This window comes from Podarcis bocagei (genome assembly GCF_964188305.1).
Source record: "Podarcis bocagei genome assembly, chromosome: 2".
Classification (NCBI taxonomy): Eukaryota; Metazoa; Chordata; class Lepidosauria; order Squamata; family Lacertidae; genus Podarcis; species Podarcis bocagei.
The window spans coordinates 999813-1019310 of NC_138126.1; the positions used below are offsets into that span (position 1 = coordinate 999813).

At 44.2% G+C, this 19498-nt stretch overlaps 4 protein-coding genes across 5 annotated transcripts in view; all 4 read left to right on the forward strand.

The window, feature by feature from the left end:
- Positions 1 to 19498, forward strand: part of LOC308580639 (uncharacterized protein) — an 88253-nt gene that overhangs the window by 14837 nt on the left and 53918 nt on the right. The window lies entirely within an intron of this gene.
- The window catches only part of LOC308579715 (uncharacterized protein), a gene marked incomplete at its 3' end in the record, with an annotated part of 192928 nt that overhangs the window by 3194 nt on the left and 170236 nt on the right, over positions 1 to 19498 (forward strand). The gene's annotated exons all lie outside the window — the stretch shown is intronic.
- LOC308580747 (uncharacterized protein) lies at positions 1457 to 4767 on the forward strand. Its single transcript, XM_081182876.1, has 2 exons — positions 1457 to 1775; positions 2919 to 4767. The coding sequence occupies exon 2, from the start codon at positions 2999 to 3001 to the stop codon at positions 4559 to 4561; it is 1563 nt and encodes a 520-aa protein (XP_081039002.1). The 5' UTR covers positions 1457 to 1775; positions 2919 to 2998; the 3' UTR covers positions 4562 to 4767.
- LOC308580586 (uncharacterized protein) overlaps positions 14524 to 19498 on the forward strand; it is a 91258-nt gene continuing 86283 nt past the window's right edge. For both annotated transcript variants that reach the window (XM_081182450.1, XM_081182448.1), the window contains exon 1: positions 14524 to 14629. The gene's annotated coding sequence lies outside the window, so the exon portion shown is untranslated. The remainder of the gene's footprint in view (positions 14630 to 19498) is intronic.

Consider the following 19498-nt stretch of genomic DNA (forward strand, 5'->3'; position numbering starts at 1 on the left):
ATTTTTATTGCAACAGTGTCCCCCCCCCCTCACCACAACCAGGAGGGAGGTGTGCAAGGCCTTATATAGTCTTTTGAAATTGCCCACCCAAGACCCCCCCCCTCCCAAATATCATACAGAAAGAGACTGTCTACAGCAGGAATACATCACAGGAGGCGGTCTACAGCAGAAAACCTGTCCCCAAGGATACCTGTTAATGGTCACTGACTGCATTACCTAGGCAGCCTGGCCATTCTTTTGTGATGGTAAATACTTTAGTTCCTTAATCCAGGTCACAGGCCCACCCTGTTCACACCTCCTTAAGACAGTATTTGTAAGCACAAAGACAATGGGAAGGCTTCCATTTGCCTCCTTTACTGCAGAGGAATATTTGAGTACGTTTCTGAGCACAATTCAAAGTGTTGGTGCTGGCCTTTAAAGCCCTAATGGCCTCAGTCCTGTATACCTGAAGGAGCGTCTCCACCTCCATCGTTCAACCTGGACACTGAGGTCCAGCACCGAGGGCCTTCTGGCGGCTCCCTCCCTGTGAGAAGTGAGGTTACAGGGGACCAGACAGACGGCCTTCTGGGTAGTGGCACTTGCCCTGTGGAATGCCCTCCCATCAGATGTCAAGGAATTAAGCAGCTATCTTATTTTTAAAAGACATCTGAAGGCAGCTCTGTTTAGAGAAGTTCTTAATATTTAGTGCTGTATTGTTTTTAACACTCGGTTGGGAGCCGCCCAGAGTGGCCGGGGAAACTCAGCTATATGGGCAGGGTATAATTAATATTTATTATTATTATTATTATTATTATTATTATTATTATTAGTCTGTGGTGCTCAATGTTTAGGCATAGTAAATATTAGGATGTAATTAGAACTTGTGTGTTATAGCGGGGATATGTTATAAGATGGTCTCAGTGTATTTTAGAAAGGGAGTTATGTAAAGGGTTTTTTGTGTTTCTTTGTAAATACTGTGTGTCAGACTGAGAATGTCATTAGGAAGGTCTAGGAAAGGGTCACCTGCTTCTGAACATCAGAAATGAGCATGGAAAGAGTTAATATCATTAACCTACCGGAATCGGCCCTCTCCCTTTGTAACAAGCAGCTGTAGTTCTTTTGGGATTTAATATCAGCTCATGAAAAGTTGGGCACACGACCCGGAAAGCTGCCTGGCTCCCTCCGTCTGAAGGCGGAGATACGCAGCACACGCCATAGTCGAATTCGGCTGGACTTGCCATGGGAACGCAGAAGGGGCAAGCAAGGAAGGGGGAGACGGCCAAAGAAACCTGCTCTCCCACAAGTGCCCCCCCCCGCCAATTCCGTAACCTTAGCAAAGCCCAAGTTCAAACATCAGCCCCTATTTAAAAGAGGCCCCCGTAATGATGACACTGGACTGCCCTTTACGGTTGCCGTAAGTTACTCTTCCAAGTCCCAAAAGCGCGCAGCAACTCCGGTCTATTTTGCAGGGCTGTTGTAACGGGGACCCCCTACGCCACCGCCCAGGGCAGCCCAAAGTGACGTATAACCAATCGTCGTCGTTGTGTTCCACGGTGAGACTCCAAGGTCTTCTGTGTCATCTTTCCTGTGCAGTGGATGCTCAGGTTGTGAACGTGATCGGTGTGGGAGGCACATTCACAACCTACAGCGCTGCGTCTGCGCATGTGTGGGTTGCGATTTGGTGATTCGGCACACGCACAAAGCGTGATTTAGTGGCTCTGCACATGTGTGAGCGCTGAAACCCGGAAATAACCCGCAACCCGAAAACGCACAACTCGAAGCATCTGTAACCCGAGGTATGACTATTTTGGAAGGCAGCGAGAAGGCTGTTCTCAGGGCCTGCTCCACCGTGAGGGAAACTGAGGCAGCCCCCTCAGGCAGCAGATGCAGGGAGGGGACGGAGCTGAGTCCCATTTGGCCTGCCCTGATTTAACCCTCTATCCCAGGCATAGGCACCCTAAGGCCCATGGGCCGGAAGTTTGAAAAAACTTTAAAAAGTATAAGAACTCACATTAGGTAGTCAAAAAATAGTAATTGAAAGAAAATGCTTATAAAAAATAAGATAATTAACATTTAGCTCCTGTTACACATTAGCTCCTGTTACACAAAAGTCAATAGAAAAAGCATAAAGAGATGATGTTCAAGATGTGCACTTTGGGAAATTATAAATCCTATTATTGTTATTGTTGTTGTTGTTGTTGTTATTATTATTATTATTATTATTATTATTATTATTATTATCATTACATTCAGGTGGACACACCACTGATTTAATCTCCTTTCTTTTCTTTCCCACAATCAGTGTTATTCACCTTTAATACTCACCTTTTTCAGTGTCACACATATTTTTATCTTGTGATCTTCAGTTGAAGAGAGGTATACAAATTTAATAATTCCCAGTTGGAGCAGAGCTACAATATCCAGAAGCCCTTGGCTTTTTATCTTGTGATCTTCATATGAAGAGACGTATACAAATTTAATAAATAAGTCCCAGTTATTCCCAAAATGGTCACTATGCAGCTCCTGAGGCCAAAGGGAATGTGCAGGGGATGAATAAAAAACTAGAGGTCGAAGGGGACAAAATGTGGCCCAAGGGGTAGAGGATTATAGTGCAGCAGATGAAGAACTTCATAATGAACTTAGGACCCTGAGGAATATTGGCCAGGTTCATGGAACATAGAGCAGCTCCCGTTCCTGTGAGAAACCACTTTTTATAAAACGTAAACCCCACAGTTCAACCGTATTCTAAGATAATGCTGCTTCATTAGCAATAATTAAGGGTTATAAAAGGCTGATGATGCATGACCATTATTTTAAATTATTTCATTTGCCTTTCCTAAACATTTGGAACATATGGAAGACAGGAGAGATTGTACAAGACGTTAAAATAAGAGCAGGTGTTAATTGATGTGTGTAATATTCCTTTGTTTTCTTCCTAGAAAACAAATAGGATTTTCTCCCCACCCCATTGAAAGAAGACAATGGAGAAGGCAGTCTGAATTCTGTTGGGCCATGTCCAATGGGAATAACAAAGAAAGCATTTAAATACATGGAGTGTGAAAACAGAGAACATAAACAATTTGAAAGTATGGAGTGTGGAAGGAGCTTCACTGACAGTGGAAACCTTAGAAAACATCAGTGGTCTCACTCCGGGGAGAAACCATTTAAATGCATGGAGTGTGGAAAGAGCTTCACTACTAGCGGAAGCCTTAGAATTCATCTACGGACTCACACGGGGGAGAAACCATTTAATTGCATGGAGTGTGGAAAGAGCTTCACTACTAGCAAAAGCCTTAGAATTCATCTACGGACTCACACGGGGGAGAAACCATTTAAATGCATGGAGTGTGGAAAGAGCTTCAGTCAAAGTGGAGACCGTAGAGTTCATCAACGGACTCACACGGGGGAGAAACCACTTAAATGCATGGAATGTGGAAAGAGCTTCACTACTAGCGGAAGCCTTAGAATTCATCTACGGACTCACACGGGGGAGAAACCATTTAATTGCATGGACTGTGGAAAGAGCTTGACTACTAGCAAAAGCTTTAGAATTCATCTACGGACTCACACGGGGGAGAAACCATTTAAATGTATGGAGTGTGGAAAGAGCTTCAGTCAAAGTGGAGACCTTAGAGTTCATCAACGGACTCACACGGGCGAGAAACCATTTAAATGCATGGAATGTGGAAAGAGCTTCACTACTAGCGGAAACCTTAGAATTCATCAACGGACTCACACAGGGGAGACACCATTTAAATGTATGGAGTGTGGAAAGAGCTACAGTCAGAGTGGAAACCTTAGAATTCATCTACGGACTCACACAGGGGAGAAATCATTTAATTTCATGGAGTGTGGAAAGAGCTTCACTACTAGCGGAAGCCTTAGAATTCATCTACGGACTCACACGGGGGAGAAACCATTTAATTGCATGGAGTGTGGAAAGAGCTTCACTACTAGCGAAAGCCTTAGAATTCATCAATGGAGTCACACAGGGGAGAAACCATTTAATTGCACGGAGTGTGGAAAGAGCTTCACTACTAGCAGAAGCCTTCGAAATCATCTACGGACTCACAAGGGGGAGAAACCATTTAAATGTATGGAGTGTGGAAAGAGCTTTACTACTAGCGAAAGCCTTAGAATTCATCAATGGAGTCACACAGGGGAGAAACCATTTAATTGCATGGAGTGTGGAAAGAGCTTCACTACTAGCAAAAGCCTTAGAATTCATCTACGGACCCACATGGGGGAGAAACCATTTAAATGCATGGAGTGTGGAAAGAGCTTCAGTCAGAGTGGACACCTTAAAATTCATCAACGGACTCACACAGGGGAGAAACCATTTAAATGCATGGAGTGTGGAAAGAGCTTCAGTCAGAGTGGAGACCTTAGAATTCATCAACGGACTCACACGGGGGAGAAACCATTTAAATGCATGGAGTGTGGAAAAAGCTTCATTCAGAGTGGAGGCCTTAGAAGACATCAACGGACTCACACAGGCGAGAAACCATTTAAATGCATGGAGTGTGGAAAGATCTTCACCGACAGTGGAAGACTAACACTACATCAACCGGCTCACATTTAAATGCATGGAATGTGGAAAGAGCTTCAGTCAGAGTGGAGACCTTAGAAGACATCAACGGACGCACACAGGGGAGAAATCATTTAAATGTATGGAGTGTGGAAAGAGCTTCACTGATAGTGGACACCTTAGGAGACATCAACGGACTCACAGGGGAGAAACCATTTAAATGTATGGAGTGTGGAAAGAGGTTCAGTTGTAGTGGAAGTCTTACAAGGAGTCATTTTGGACTCACAGCTGTCCATGGAGGCACAGGTTAACTCTGTGTCCAGGGCAGCTGTCTACCAGCTCCATCTGGTACGCAGGCTAAGACCCTACCTGCCCGTGAACTGTCTCGCCAGAGTGGTGCATGCTCTAGTTATCTCACGCTTGGACTACTGCAATGCGCTCTACGTGGGGCTACCTTTGAAGATGACCCGGAAACTGCAATTAATCCAGAATGCGGCAGCTAGACTGGTGACTGGGAGTGGCCGCCGGGACCACATAACACCGGTTCTGAGAGATCTGCATTGGCTCCCAGTACGTTTCCAAGCACGATTCAAAGTGTTGTTGCTGACCTTTAAAGCCCTAAACGGCCTCGGTCCTGTATACCTGAAGGAGCGTCTCCACCCCCATCGTTCAGCCCAGACACTGAGATCCAGCGCCGAGGGCCTTCTGGCGGTTCCCTCATTGCGAGAAGTGAGGCTACAGGGAACCAGACAGAGGGCCTTCTCGGTAGTGGCGCCCGCCCTGTGGAACGCCCTCCCATCAGATGTCAAAGAGAAATAATTACCTGACATTCAGAAGACATCTTAAGGCAGCCCTGTTCAGGGAAGTTTTTAATATGTAATGCTGTACTGTTTTTAACACTTGATTGGGAGCCGCCCAGAGTGGCTGGGGAAACTCAGCCAGATGGGCGGGGTATAAATAAATTATTATTATTATTATTATTATTATTATTATTATTATTATTATTATTATTATTACAAGCCATCAAAAGACTCCGAGGGGTAAGAGCTGTAATAGTGGAAACACCTTCAGGCCATCAATTAACTCAAGAGAAGGATTTAGACAGAAGGAGTGTTCATCCTGCTTTGGTTATTATGCAACACTTTTTAGAGTGTAGGACCTGTTTTTCTCTAAGTTGACACTTTCTTTTTTATAGGTTTTATTTTGCTTAAACAGGTAAAAATAAATATAAACAGCCAAAAATTACAAAGGAAAATTTCTTAAGAGTAATGAAAAAAAAGTACAAAAAGTATTGAAGTACATGACACAGAACATAAGCAACTGTAGGAAAGATAAAAGAAAAGAAAAAATGCAGGGGAAATGTGTGTGTGTCCTATGGGGTGAATACAGGCTTTTTTTTTGCGCACCGACCCCTCTTGCTCTCCAGCCTTCGCGGACCTCCCCGCAAGCAGCGGGAGCCAGCGCTGGGCTCCCACGGCTTGCAGAGAGCTGCCTGTTTGGGGGCTGGGGTCGGGGGAAGCTTGGGCCTCCCCCGACCCAGCCCCACGCCTGGGGGGGAAATAATTTTTTCGCCTTTATTTCCCCCCCAAAAAACTAGGTGCGCCTTATGGGACGGTGCGTCCTATAGGGCGAAAAATACGGTAAATAGCCCAGTTTTGTTTTTGGGAATAGTATCTGAAACCATTCCTAGTAAAAATTCTTCCGGTTTCTTGCTAAACGTAGTTATTATCAATCTCTTTATCTCTTCATAAATCATGTTCCAAAATCTTTGTATCTCTAGACAGGACCACCACATATGGTAGTATGTTCCTATCTGTTCCTTACATCACCAGCACTTATTATTATTTGATTTATTTATTTTTGCAAGTTTTACAGGGGTCACGTACCACCTATAGTACGTTTTCATAAGATTTTCCCTTATAAGGAGACAAGCTGTGAATTTTATATTTTTAGTCCATAATTCGTTCCCAATATTGGGTTTGATCGTATGTCCCAGGTCCCTCTCCCATTTTACTGTAATTTCTTTGATATCTTCCTCCTTTTTTGCCAATTCAAAAGTAGTTTGTACATTTTAGAAAGTGTCTTTTGATTATTATATAAAATATCCTTCTCTAGATAGGATATTTTTTTGTCAAATCCTTTGGTTCTTTTATCCTTTTCAAGGGCGGCTTTTAATTGATAATACTCCAGCCAGGATATTCCCTTCTGTTTCAATTCGCCTAGGTCCTTTATTTTTGGATCACTACTTGTTTCCTCTACTAAATCCTTATATGTTAGCCAATCGCTGTTCATATTCAGTCTGTGGACCGACATAGATTCCATTGGTGACAGCCACCATGGTGTTTTGGTTACTACTGATTTTTTACTCCTCTCCCATACTTCATATAATGCCCTTCTCACCATATGATTTAAAAATCCTTTGTGAGATTTAACCTTGTTATAGCCTATGTAGCCATGCCACCCATACACAATATCCCATCCCTCCAGATCTAGGACTTCCATGTTTTTAATTAATATCCATTCCTTAATCCATGTCCAGCACACTGCCTCAAAGTACAGTTTAAGGTCAGGGACCGCGAAGCCTCCTTTTTCCTTCAACTCTGTTAGTAGCTTAAATTTTATGTGTGGCTTTTTTCCCTTGCCAAATAAACTTGGCAAGGTCTTTCTGGCAATCCTTAAAACACTTTACGCCTCTAATTATAGGTATTGTTTGGAACATAAAAATCATCTTTGGCAATACCATCATTTTAACTGTGGATATTCTCCCCCACAGGGACAAATTCAATTTTCCCCAAGTCTCTAATTCTTTTTTTATTTCCTTCCACTTCTTCTCATAAGTGTCCTTATATAAGTTTATATACTTTCGTTCACATCAATAACAGGAAATCAATCTTAAACGCATGCAGCGTATGTGAGCTTTTGTTGTTTGCATGTAATGTTGTCTAGACATGTATTTAAATAATCTATAAAGATGAATGTATTGCCAAGAATGCTGTTTTTGTTCCAATCGTTACAAATTTTAGATAAAACGGACTGTTTCAAGAAGTGGCAGAGAGACATTTCTAAATTCGTCTGGCAAGGCAAGAAGCCCAGAATAAAATTTAAAATACTAACGGATGCAAAAGAAAGAGGGGGATTTGCCCTGCCAGACCTTAAACTTTATTATGAATCAGCAGCTTTCTGCTGGTTGAAGGACTGGCTGCTTCTTGAGAACACAGACATTTTGGACTTAGAAGGTTTCAACAATGTTTCTGGGTGGCATGCATATTTGTGGTACGACAAGGTTAAAGCACATAAGGCATTTAAAAACCATATTGTCAGGAAAGCACTGTTTAATGTCTGGATACGATATAAAGACTTACTTGAAAATAAAACCCTAAGGTGGTTGTCACCGATGGAGGCAAAAGCTCAGAAAAGGCTCAGTATGGAGGCCAAGTGGCCAAAATATTGGGAGATCTTGGAGCAAGAAGGACATAAATTGAAATTGCAGAGTTTTGAGAAATTAAAAGTGTGAGATTGGCTTCATTATTATCTAATAAGAGAGGTATATAATTTGGACAAAAAAATGGGCTTCCAGGTGGAAAAATCAAAGTTGGAAACAGAATTGCTAGATCCCAATACAAAGATACTTTCAAGAATGTATAACTTGCTGTTAAAATGGAACACTCAGGATTAAACGGTCAAATCCGCTATGATTAAATGGGCACAGGATGTTGGACATAACATTATGTTTGCTGACTGGGAACAGTTGTGGACCACAGGTATGAAATTTACGGCATGTAATGCCTTAAGAGAGAATATTATGAAAATGATATATAGGTGGTACATGACACCAGTCAAGCTTGCAAAAATCTATCATTTGCCCGATAATAAATGCTGGAAATGTAAAGAAACTGAAGGTACATTCTTTCACCTTTGGTGAACGTGCCCAAAGATTAAGGCTTTCTGGGAGATGATCTATAATGAAATGAAAAAGGTATTTAAATATACCTTTCTGAAGAAACCAGAGGCCTTCCTCCTGGGCATAGTTGGCTAATTGGTGCCAAAGAAGGATAGAACCTTTTTTATGTATGCAACAACAGCAGCAAGAACACTGATTGTAAAGTATTGGAAGACACAGGATTTACCCACACTGGAAGAATGGCAGATGAAAGTGATGGACTATGGAATTGGCAGAAATGACTGGCAGAATCCGTGACCAGGGAGAAGAGTCGGTGGAAGAAGACTGGAAGAAATTTAAAGACTACTTGCAGAAATACTGTAAAATTAAGGAATGTTAAAATGATATCGGATGGAAAATAAGTGGTATTGGTAAAAAGATTATTAAGAATATGTAAATATGGATTGATAATGGTTATAAACACATGGTTATAATAGGTTAAGATACTGGGTAAAGATAAATGACAGAGGGTAAGGATTTGCTGAAAGGACTTTTAAACGGGAATACAAAAGTGGAGGTGTGAGGAGGTCAAAGAACTAAGGAAAGGAGTTGAAAGGTTATTGAAAGATGTTTGTGTTCTCTTTTTGCTGTTTTGCTGTCTTATTGTATTGTTTTTTGTTCTTTTTTTTTTTTTGCTTTTCTTGATGTATTGTATGATTTATTTTTTTATTGTTCTTTTTATTTTTCTGTATTTTCCAAACCCTTAATAAATATCATTTTTTTAAAAAATAGACATGTATTTAAATAATGAAGGTAACATTTCACAATAGTAAGTAGAATATAATATTTAACGTGAATCTGTAGTGTTGCTTCTGAATGAGGATGGACTGAGAGTGAGCTGGTTTGGGTGTTTGGTGGAGGGAGCTGGAAATGTTTGTATCTGGGAATGGAGAGTTGCTCAAAGGGGAGCTGAGACTGGTAGTGTTGCTTTGGAAGCAGAGTTAGACTAATATAGGAACAGCAGCCTAAGTCCCATTGTTATAATTGCAATAGTGGAACCATGAGGACACAGAAAGATTGAAAGCACCTACTTATATGCCGGAGGTAATCTTGAAACCCTGATCTATTCTTTTGATTTATAGATACATTGTGTCAGATATAATGTGTATAGATATATTTGATGGCAGGAGAAATAAAAGGGGCATTCCCTGGCATAACCAGGAAAGGCTCTGTTCCCAGCTGCACGTCTTGCATGAGGAGGGAAGGGGGCACAGGGAAGAAGGGGCCGTACCAGAGCATCTCAAAGCAATGTTGGGAGGGGGGCACACGGTGATACAAGTGTGTGTAGAATGCTATCCCCAAAATGACGCAGGCGAGAAACAATATGAATGAGTATAATGTGGAAGGAGTTTCAGGTAGGTCCCAAACCCAGAGTGCTAAGGGTCAGCTTCCTCCAATTCCACCAGCTGCCCCAAGACAGGATCCCCCTCTGGGCCCTGAGGGTGGAAAGCCTCCTTGCACCTTTACAACTGGACATGATCCGAGGGAGTCCTCCTGCCAGCAGAGCACAATGCATACTATTGATGTAATTATCTTATTGTTGCTGTTGCCATCATGGACTGGCTGGATGCAGAGAAGGGGGGGGGAGGCCCTTCTTTTCGCTCTCCTAGATCTTCCACCATTCCTGCTTCATGCTTCACTGGATTCCATGAGTTTTAGTTTTATTGGGGGGGGGCTTTTCTCTATCCTCTTTCTCCATTCTATCTGACATGTCCTTCCTTCCTTGTCTTCTCTCCAAACTGAAAGGTCCCAGATACTGAACTGTGCACAGTACTCCAAATGTGTTCACACCATAGATCTCCATAAATAATTTCCATTCCTCCTTAAGGAGCAGATATGGGTTTGTTATGTGTCACATGTCAGTTTACATTCCAGCACAGTATGCTGGGAACTTCCGTTGTGTGTATAGGTTTTGCTTTTCTCTGTCTCTCTGAGAATACAAAGAGAGAGACGAAATGTTTCTTTGTCCTGATTTATGATTAATAAATCCGTAGTTGTAGTATGCTTCCACAAGCCTCACACCTATTCTGTGTCCGCAGTTCGCTCTGCTGATATAGTGTGCCCTGGCTTTGAAGCTTGGGTCGCTGATTTACATCGGAGCAGAGGCTGATGGGTCGTTGCAGCGGGACGGCTGGAGGGAGATGACCCACCTGGGACTAGCCAGCTGGCCTTGCCACCCTCTGCATGCCAACAAGATCTGCACTACAACCATTAGGAGAGTGGCAGGTGTATTTTCAATCGGTTCCCTAAACATCCCCAGCGTGAGATTTGCAGTTTCCTGAGCCAGTGCACATAGGGTCAACAATTTCCCAGAGTTACCTAACATGACCCCAAGGTCTCACTCCTGGTCCCTCACCTCCACCTCATCAGCCCAACGTGCATCTGTTTAATCTTGTTGACCATGAACTGGAACCCTGCCAGAACCAAAGGATGGATGGGGCCAGCTTCGTTCTATGACAAGGGAACATGTAAAATGTCAAAAATAAAGAATTTCCCTGAAGGCCTTCATAGGTCTTCCAAAAGTTACTTTCTCTCTTTGACATCTGATGATGATAATGATGATAATGATAATAATAATAATAATAATAATAATAATAATAATAATAATAATGATAATAATAATAATAATAAAATTATTATGGGGGCGTGTGTTCCACAGGGAGGGCGCCACTACCAAGAAGGCCCTCTGCCTGGTTCCCTGTAATTATGAGGGAACTGCCAGAAGACCCTCGGAAGTGGACCTCAGTGTCCGGGCTAAATGATGGGGGGATTTTCTTTTCCTTGTGTTAGATGGATGTTGAAACAAGGTGTGATTGACTAGGCCATGTCTGGATCACAGATTTCTACACAGGAGCCACAACTGCTTTGCATTCACAAACGCTATGTGAAATATCACGAGTAAATAGAATAATTTAAACAAGGAAACCAACAACAGTATTAAAATTGCAGGGAGAGAGAGAAAAACTGGATTTGAAATGACCCAACCACAAGATGAGAAGTCTCCCTACTGAATGAGGGAAGGGGGGCATGGGGGGGGGGCTTTTGAAGTCTCCCTGCTGGCGAGGGAATTGCAGAGCAAGACGGCCTCTGTCTGTCTGGATCCCTCACTGCCTCATCTCCAGCAGGAAGGGGGGATTTCCAGACTGGGACCCTTCACTATTAGGGGGAGGTGCTGGGGCCTGGGCAGCTGGATGAATGGACGTCAGCCTGCAGAAATGCTCCCCCTTCCTTTCACAGGACTGTTGTGGTGTTGCGTGTGTGTGACAAGGCCACACTCAAGAACAGTTCCCACCAACCAACATTACATCATTCCTCCACTGCCCACAAGAGGGCGATCTTTCCTCTACACATGGTAGAATCCTAGAATTGCAGAGTTGGAAGGGGCCACGAGGGTCATCTAGTCCAGCCCCCTGCAATGCAGGAATATTTTGCCCAAAGTGGGGCTCAAACCCCCGACCCATAGATTCAGAGTCTCATGCCCTACCGGCTGTGCTCTAAAAGGGAGTTTCAGTTCAAGCAGAGCCCAGAATAATTAGGGTTGCCATATTTCAAAAAGTAAAAACCAGGACAAGCCCAAAATTGCAGTGCTTTTTTTTTTTTTTTAGACAAGGCCCCAAATAAATGCCAAAAAAGCCCATGATTTTTTGATTGACTTGTCTTAAATTCAGGACAAAGTGCCATCTTTTGGAAATTCCGCCTTTGAAATCTTTTGCAAGTCCTTCTTTTGAATGGGGTGGGGGGTTTCAATCTGGCCAGTCCCCATACAAAAGAATAAATGGAAATGTATCAAAAAGGGCAGCATTTGGAAACCACCCTGGTTGCAAACCACTCCGGGTCCTTTGGCCTCCTGCTAGCAGAACTGCCTGAACTGCTGGCTCAGCACATGGGAGCAGAGTAGGACTTACTTCCGAGTAAGCAGGCATCGGATGGAAAATTGTGTATCAATATGGCTTTTGGCCGTGAATTTATACCTGTAGCAGGAACCCCCCCCACCCCAATCATTCTGTTTCCACAAACTTCACTCACACTCACACACTACATACGCCACATTTCTGTTATAAATTCATAGAAAATCAACCATACATCGGATTTGCACTGTTCCATTTTTTACTCCATGTGACAAGGACTATCAAAGGGGGGTGCTTGGTTTCTGGTCAGCCATAATCCCTTCACCATCCCAGCACATCCACAGGAGCCCTGCCCAGTTGCTATGTCAACCCTGATAATCCCAGACAGAAGACAATCAAAATCACAAAGAACAGTGGATTCACCACAGGCTGAAACAAAGGACAATGATCAGATCTTCCCTCTGGGGGCAGGAAACTGCAAACTCCCCATTGTCACCTGGAAAGTACTCATGGGGAGGGGGAAAGGAGGAACCAGCTGGGTGACTGGACACTCAGGTTACCACCACAACTCCTCCCTCAACCCCTCCTTTCTGTAATGTATGCATGATGTCAACCCCTCCTTTCTGTAATGTATGCATGATGTTTCTGGGGGTGGGCTTGACCTAGAGGAGGGGAATTTCAAAAGTTTTTATAAGGTCTTGCAGCCCATTGTTCTGGGTCTTTCCTCTCTCCTGCGAGTGAGGGGAATACCCTGTTGCAACAGTTCAATAAAGGCCAAGCCTACAGGCTGCTGTTTTGCTCCAAGTTATCCTGGTTGGTGTCTTTACTTTTTGTCCAAGAGAGCCCTCGGATTTTTTCCTTTAACAACCTACAGCTAAAAGGAAAAATGAAGAAAGACAGTCAGTTAGGATTACCCCCAAAACCCTAAAAACTATTTGTGACCCCCCCCCAGCCAGGCCTCAAAGCCTCGCCTCAAGCATCTGCCCTCAAGTGGTGCAGGGGCTCTCAGATGCAGCTTCCGGGCTGCCTCCACCTTCCCCAACCCCAGCAACTATTCAGCCTGGCTGCCTTCACGGGGTTGCAGGGGATCTGAGGCGGAGGGGGGGGGCTCCTTTAAAATTCTCCCTTGAGGGGAGTGCAGCCTCAAACCCCTCAACGGAAAGGGTGACGGAGCCTGTCCCTCCCCAGCTCAGCAGCCCCCATCCAGCTCCTCTTCCCGTGCAAGCAGCAAACTGATGGATTCTGCAGTCCAGGAATTCCCCCTTTCAAAGGATATCTCAGCCGCGCCCCCCCCCCCAGTAAAAAGTCCTCTGGGGCACGAAGGGGGCAGAGTGTCATATTCCCCGCAAGACCTACATTGGATCCCAGTACGTTTCTGAGCACAATTCAAAGTGTTGGTGCTGACCTTGAAAGCCCTAAACGGTCCAGTATACCTGAAGGAGCATCTCCACCCCCATCGTTCTGCCCAGACCCTGAGGTCCAGCTCCAAGGGCCTTCTGGCGGTTCCCTCCCTGCGAGAAGCCAAGCTACAGGGAACCAGGCACAGGGCCTTCTCGGTGGTGGCGCCCGCCCTGTGGAACACCCTCCCAGCAGATGTCAAAGAGAACAACAACTTCCAGACTTTCAGAATACATCTGAAGGCAGCCCTGTTCAGGGAAGTTTAAATAGGTTATTGTATTTTAATATTCTGTTGGAAGCCACCCAGAGTGGCTGGGGAAACCCAGCCATATGGGCAGGGCATAAATATTATTATTATTATTATTATTATTATTATTATTATTATTATTATTATTATTATTATTATCATCATTATTATTGGTTGGAAGGTCTGTCAATACTGCACTCATTTTACCGGGGGAATCCAGGGGGTGGTGTTTTCAACGGGGGGGGGGGAGAGGGGCTGGTGTTTGAAGCTGGGCTGGGCTGTCAGGGGGCGAAGCCCTTGCTCTGCCTGCAGAAGGACCCCGGCTGAGGGCTTGGCCTGCAGAAGGAGGCCCAGAAGGAGACCCTCCCCCCCCGGCCTCCACTGGCCCAGTTGGGGGGGGCGGGGGCCGGGTCCCCATGGAGCCCCCAGAGCAGGAGCCCCCAGGCAGCGCCGCCCCCTCGCCTTCCCCTCCGGACACAGGGAGGGGGGGCTGCTCTTGCAAATGTAGCTCTAGGGGCGAGCGCGCCGGAAAAGGAGCCGGAAGTGGCGCTGCCAAACGCGCCGGAAGTGGCCAGCCGGAAGAGGAGGAGGGGCGTCGCTGAAGAGCCCCCCCCCCGTCGCCGCCGCCCTTTCTATTGCAGACAAGGGAAGCGGACTAATCTGGAGCCAGGGAGGCGGAGGACCAAGAGGTAAAGGGGGAGAGAAGGGGGGGAATAGAGGGGGGAGGAGGAGGAAGAGACCCCCCCCAAGGAAAGCGCCGTCCCTGGGGTCGCCCGTCGACAGGGGCCCCGATCCAGGGGGGGGAAGGGGGGACCCCAGACCTGCAAGGTCTCCTGGGCAGCAGCAGCAGCAGCAGCCCCGCCAGACTCCCCTTCCTCCTTCCTGGGGGGCCGAGAGAGGGAAGGGGAAGGAGGAGCCCAAGCCGGGCTGGGGGTGGGGCTGAGGCCCCCCATTCTCCCTGGGGTCGCCTGGCTGGGGAAAGGGAGAGAGGGAGTCCAGGGAAGGGTTAATGGAAAAGGGGGAGGAGCCTCGACGGAGACCCCGCCCCTTCCAGCACCTCTTATTCCCCAGTCTCCCTGCTGGCAGTCCCAGATCATCTGCATTCACTAGGACTCATCTCCATACTTTGGATTGTCCTGAATTCCACCATTTGGTAGCCAAGCCCAAACCCAAAAGTCCTGCTAGGATGCATCTTGGCTTCCCTGCAGATGAAACTGAGTGTGTGAGGATGGATAATATTGTCATTTATCCCTTTCAGACCCCTAAGTGGCAGCAGTTGCCAGGACATTGTCCTGTTCGCCTCTGTATAGTTCCAGCCTTAGTTCAGATGTTGTGGTAGATTGCAATCAGGGTGGATTTGATATAAGTCAAATTGATTTGTCCAGTATACCTGAAGGAGCGTCTCCACCCCCATCGTTCTGCCCGGACGCAGAGGTCTAGCGCCGAGGGCCTTCTGGCGGTTCCCTCATTGCGAGAAGCAAAGCTACAGGGAACCAGGCAGAGGGCCTTCTCGGTAGTGGAACGCCCTTCCAGCAGATGTCAAAGCGATAAACAACTACCTGACATTCAGAAGACATCTTAAGGCAGCCCTGTTCAGGGAAGTTTTTAACGTGTGATTTTACTGTATTTTTGGTTTTACGGAAGCCGCCCAGAGTGGCTGGGGAGGCCCAGCCAGATGGGCGGGGTATAAATAAATTATTATTATTATTATTATTATTATTATTAATTTCAATCACAATTTACAATAAATCACTAGTCAGTATGATTCTATTTAAATCAAAAATTTCTGATTTGGTTACACTATTAGAAATACACAGACAGATAATTATGAAATCATTCTGAGGTTTAATAAGTTTACTGTCTATATTTGGACAACATTTCTGCTGTAATTTATTGGAAAGAGAAAAATAATCATTTCCTTAGTAACAACTTAAACAATTTATTTAACTAAAACAATATTATAGCATGTTGGTAAAAAGATTTTTTTTATATATAAAAAACAACAACCAAGCAGACTTGAGTTTTAGCGAACATGAAAAACTCGGAACTTACGCCTTTCACCTCCTCCACTACCAGCCACCCCTTTGGATTGGCTTCTGTATTCAGGTGCCTATTCTGTACAGTTAAGTGTTAGTGCGGTTGTGGGAACCCAGTGGGATTGGGAAGAGGTTGCCAGCCCTGAAGAGCCTTCAGCGCTTGCCTCAAGTCTGACTTGCACAATTATTACACAAAGACCCCAAGATGTGTGGAGTATTCTGCTCACAAGGTTGCACTTTCATTTTTACGGCTTCACACTTAGCTACTTGTGCAGATCTCTTCCACTGCAAACCATCTGTTCATTGAACCTCTTGGAACTTAAGGGGTTGATTCTGTGTATATAATTCTGCATTGGAACAATGGGATTAAGGTTTTCCGTCAACTCTGTATGTTTATTTTATAACATTTTTCCTGTGAAGAAAAGGCATGTTATCTCTGCAGATACATAAATTCACACTTTTGAGAATGGCAAAAACAAGCATCTGTGACAATATCGTCTCTTTAGAAAAACTTCCCCAAATAATCTTACAAAAACCTCTGGAAGAGCATGACATTGTGAATGGATTAATGGAATTCATTTACCCAAAAAATTAAATATTCCATATAAAGCCTCATGCTAGATAATTAAAAAGAAATCCTTATTTCCTGATGAATAGCCTTTGGACTATAATGTAATTAAATATAAAACTATCTTTAGATAGACTTTTTCCTCTAAAAGCATTTTATTTTTTTTTAAATTCTGATTTAAAAAATCTGATTTAAATAAAAAAATCCGATTTTAATTTTTTTAAAAAAATCATTGATTGTATCCACCCTGATTGCAATCTTTAGCTGCTGATAACATGGCAACGTTTAGCAGCTCATATTGTGAGGTTTAGCTGGTGAGAACATTGCAACTGTTAGCTGACGAGTTATCACGATATTGAAAATCAGATATTTCCTAGTCCTTATGCACATTGGATCTGCGATATAATGTCAGCTCAAATATTAGGAAACAGTTAGCACATTAACATCAAGCCCAGCTCTAATTATGACCTAAATTTCTGGCCAAGTGTATCATTGCAGATTTTACCAGTTTTATTTTGCTTCCCATTCTAATAGTATCTCATACATTTTGGAAAGTTTTTTTAAAAAATTGTTCAGTAGTACCTAAGAGACCAACTAAGTTTGTTCTGGGGATGAGCTTTCGTTTGCATGCACACTTCTTCAGATTGGACAATTTTCTACCTGAAATTTGGGAAACACTTTTTCTTTCCTCGCCATAATATCTCTTTCAAACTGTGAACTTTCAGTCCAAAAACCTCTCCCTTTATCTTGTCCAAACAAGATGATTTGATGGTATTGAAACCAATCTGCCATCACACCTCCCACCTCATCCTGTTTATTCAGTTTTATTTCTTCTTCCGAAAAGTCCAAAAGATCTCTGTAAGTTGCCCATTGCTTCTTCCGTATTGCATTTTTTAAAAAGCTGTTGCTTTTGTGGGTGGAAGCCAAAGAGGTGTTTTTCTTTCCAGCGGGTTATTATATTTATCCCATACTGTAAAAAGGATTTTCTGAATAACCTGATTCATAGAGCTCTTGTGTGTTTTAGTTTTATCCTGCCATAAATAAGCGTGCCAACCAAACATATTCTTGTTTGATGTTTAGTCGTGTCCGACTCTTTGTGACCCCATGGACTAGAGCAGCCAGGCACCCCTGTCCTCCACTGCCTCCCGCAGTTTGGCCAGACCCATGTCTGTAGCTTCGAAGACACTGTCCAACCATCTCGTCCTCTGTCGTCCCCTTCTCCTTGTGCCCTCCATCTTTCCCAACATCAGGGTCTTTTCTAGGGAGTCTTCTCTTCTCATGAGGTGGCCAAAGTCTTGGAGCCTCAGCTTCACGATCTGTCCTTCCAGTGAGCACTCAGGGCTGATCTCCTTCACAATGGATCGGTTGGATCTTCTTGCAGTCCATGGGACTCTCAAGAGTCTCCTCCAGCACCATAATTCAAAAGCATCAATTCTTTGGCGATCTGCCTTCTTTATGGTCCAGCTCTCACTTCCATACATCACTACTGGGAAAACCATAGCTTTTACTATACGGACCTTTGTTGGCAAGGTGATGTCTCTACTTTTTAAGATGCTGTCTAGGCATCTTAAAATATTTTCTTACGACCTTTGTTGTAAGAAAAAACCTGCTCCTTTCCCCTTATGGGGTATTCAAGAGCCCATATAGTCCTTAAGTGGGTTCCATATTGGTAGGAGAAAATAACAGAGGCCAAGCAGAGTATATGGAGAAGCAAAGTGGCTAGTAAGCCTGATCTTTATTGCAACAGTGTCCCCCCCTCACCACAACCAGGAGGGAGGTGTGCACGGCCTTATACAGTCTTTTGAAATTGCCCACCCAAGACCACCCCCCAAAATATCATACAGAAGGAGAATGTCTACAGCAGGAATACATCACAGGAGGTGGTCTACAGCAGAAAACCTGTCCCCAAGGATACCTGTTAATGGTCACTAACTGCATTACCTGGGCAGCCTGGGCATTCTTTTGTGATGGTAAATACTTTAGTTCCTGAATCCAGATCACAGGCCCACCCTGTTCACACCTCCTTAACACAGTATTCGTAAACACAAAGACGATGGGAAGGCTTCCATTTGCCTCCTTTACTGCAGAGGAATATTTGAGTACTTTTCTGAGCACAATTCAAAGTGTTGGTGCTGACCTTTCAAGCCCTGAACGGCCTCAGTCCTGTATACCTGAAGGAGCGTCTCCACCTCCATCGTTCAACCTGGACACTGAGATCCAGTGCCGAGGGCCTTCTGGCGGTTCCCTCATTGCAAAAAGTGAGGTTACAGGGGACCAGACAGAGGGCCTTCTGGGTAGTGGCGCTTGCCCTGTGGAATGCCCTCCCATCAGATGTCAAGGAAATAAGCAGCTATCTTATTTTTAAAAGACATCTGAAGGCAGCCCAGTTTAGGGAAGTTGTTAATATTTAATGCTTTACTGTTTTTAACACTCGATTAAACTCAGGGGAAACTCAGCCAGATGGGCAGGGTATAAATAATAAATTATTATTATTATTAGTAGTAGTAGTAGTCTGTGGTGCTCAATGTTTAGGTATAGTAAATACTAGGATTTAATTAGAACTTGTGTGTTATAGCGGGGATATGCCCAGGCTTCAGCATACAGGCAACTCTCTGCAAGCCGTGGGAGCCCAGCGCGGGTTCCTCCTACGTCTTGCGGAGATCTGCGTGACGCCTGGAGAGCGAGAGCGACCCTTCTCGCTCTCCAGGCTTCAGCGAAAGCCTGCATTCGCCCCATAGGACGCACACACATTTCCCCTTCATTTTTGGAAAAGTGCGTCCTTGTCAGTGTTTGTAAAAAGCAAAAAAAAAAAAAAAAAAAAAAAGGAAAGGGTTCTGACCTCCCTTTGTCTCCTCAGTCTCCTTGATATTCTAGAATAAAGTGTGGCTAAGATTCTGAGTCACAATCATGGCTGAGAAATACAGCCAGGGAATATGAAACTGATTTGAAGATTG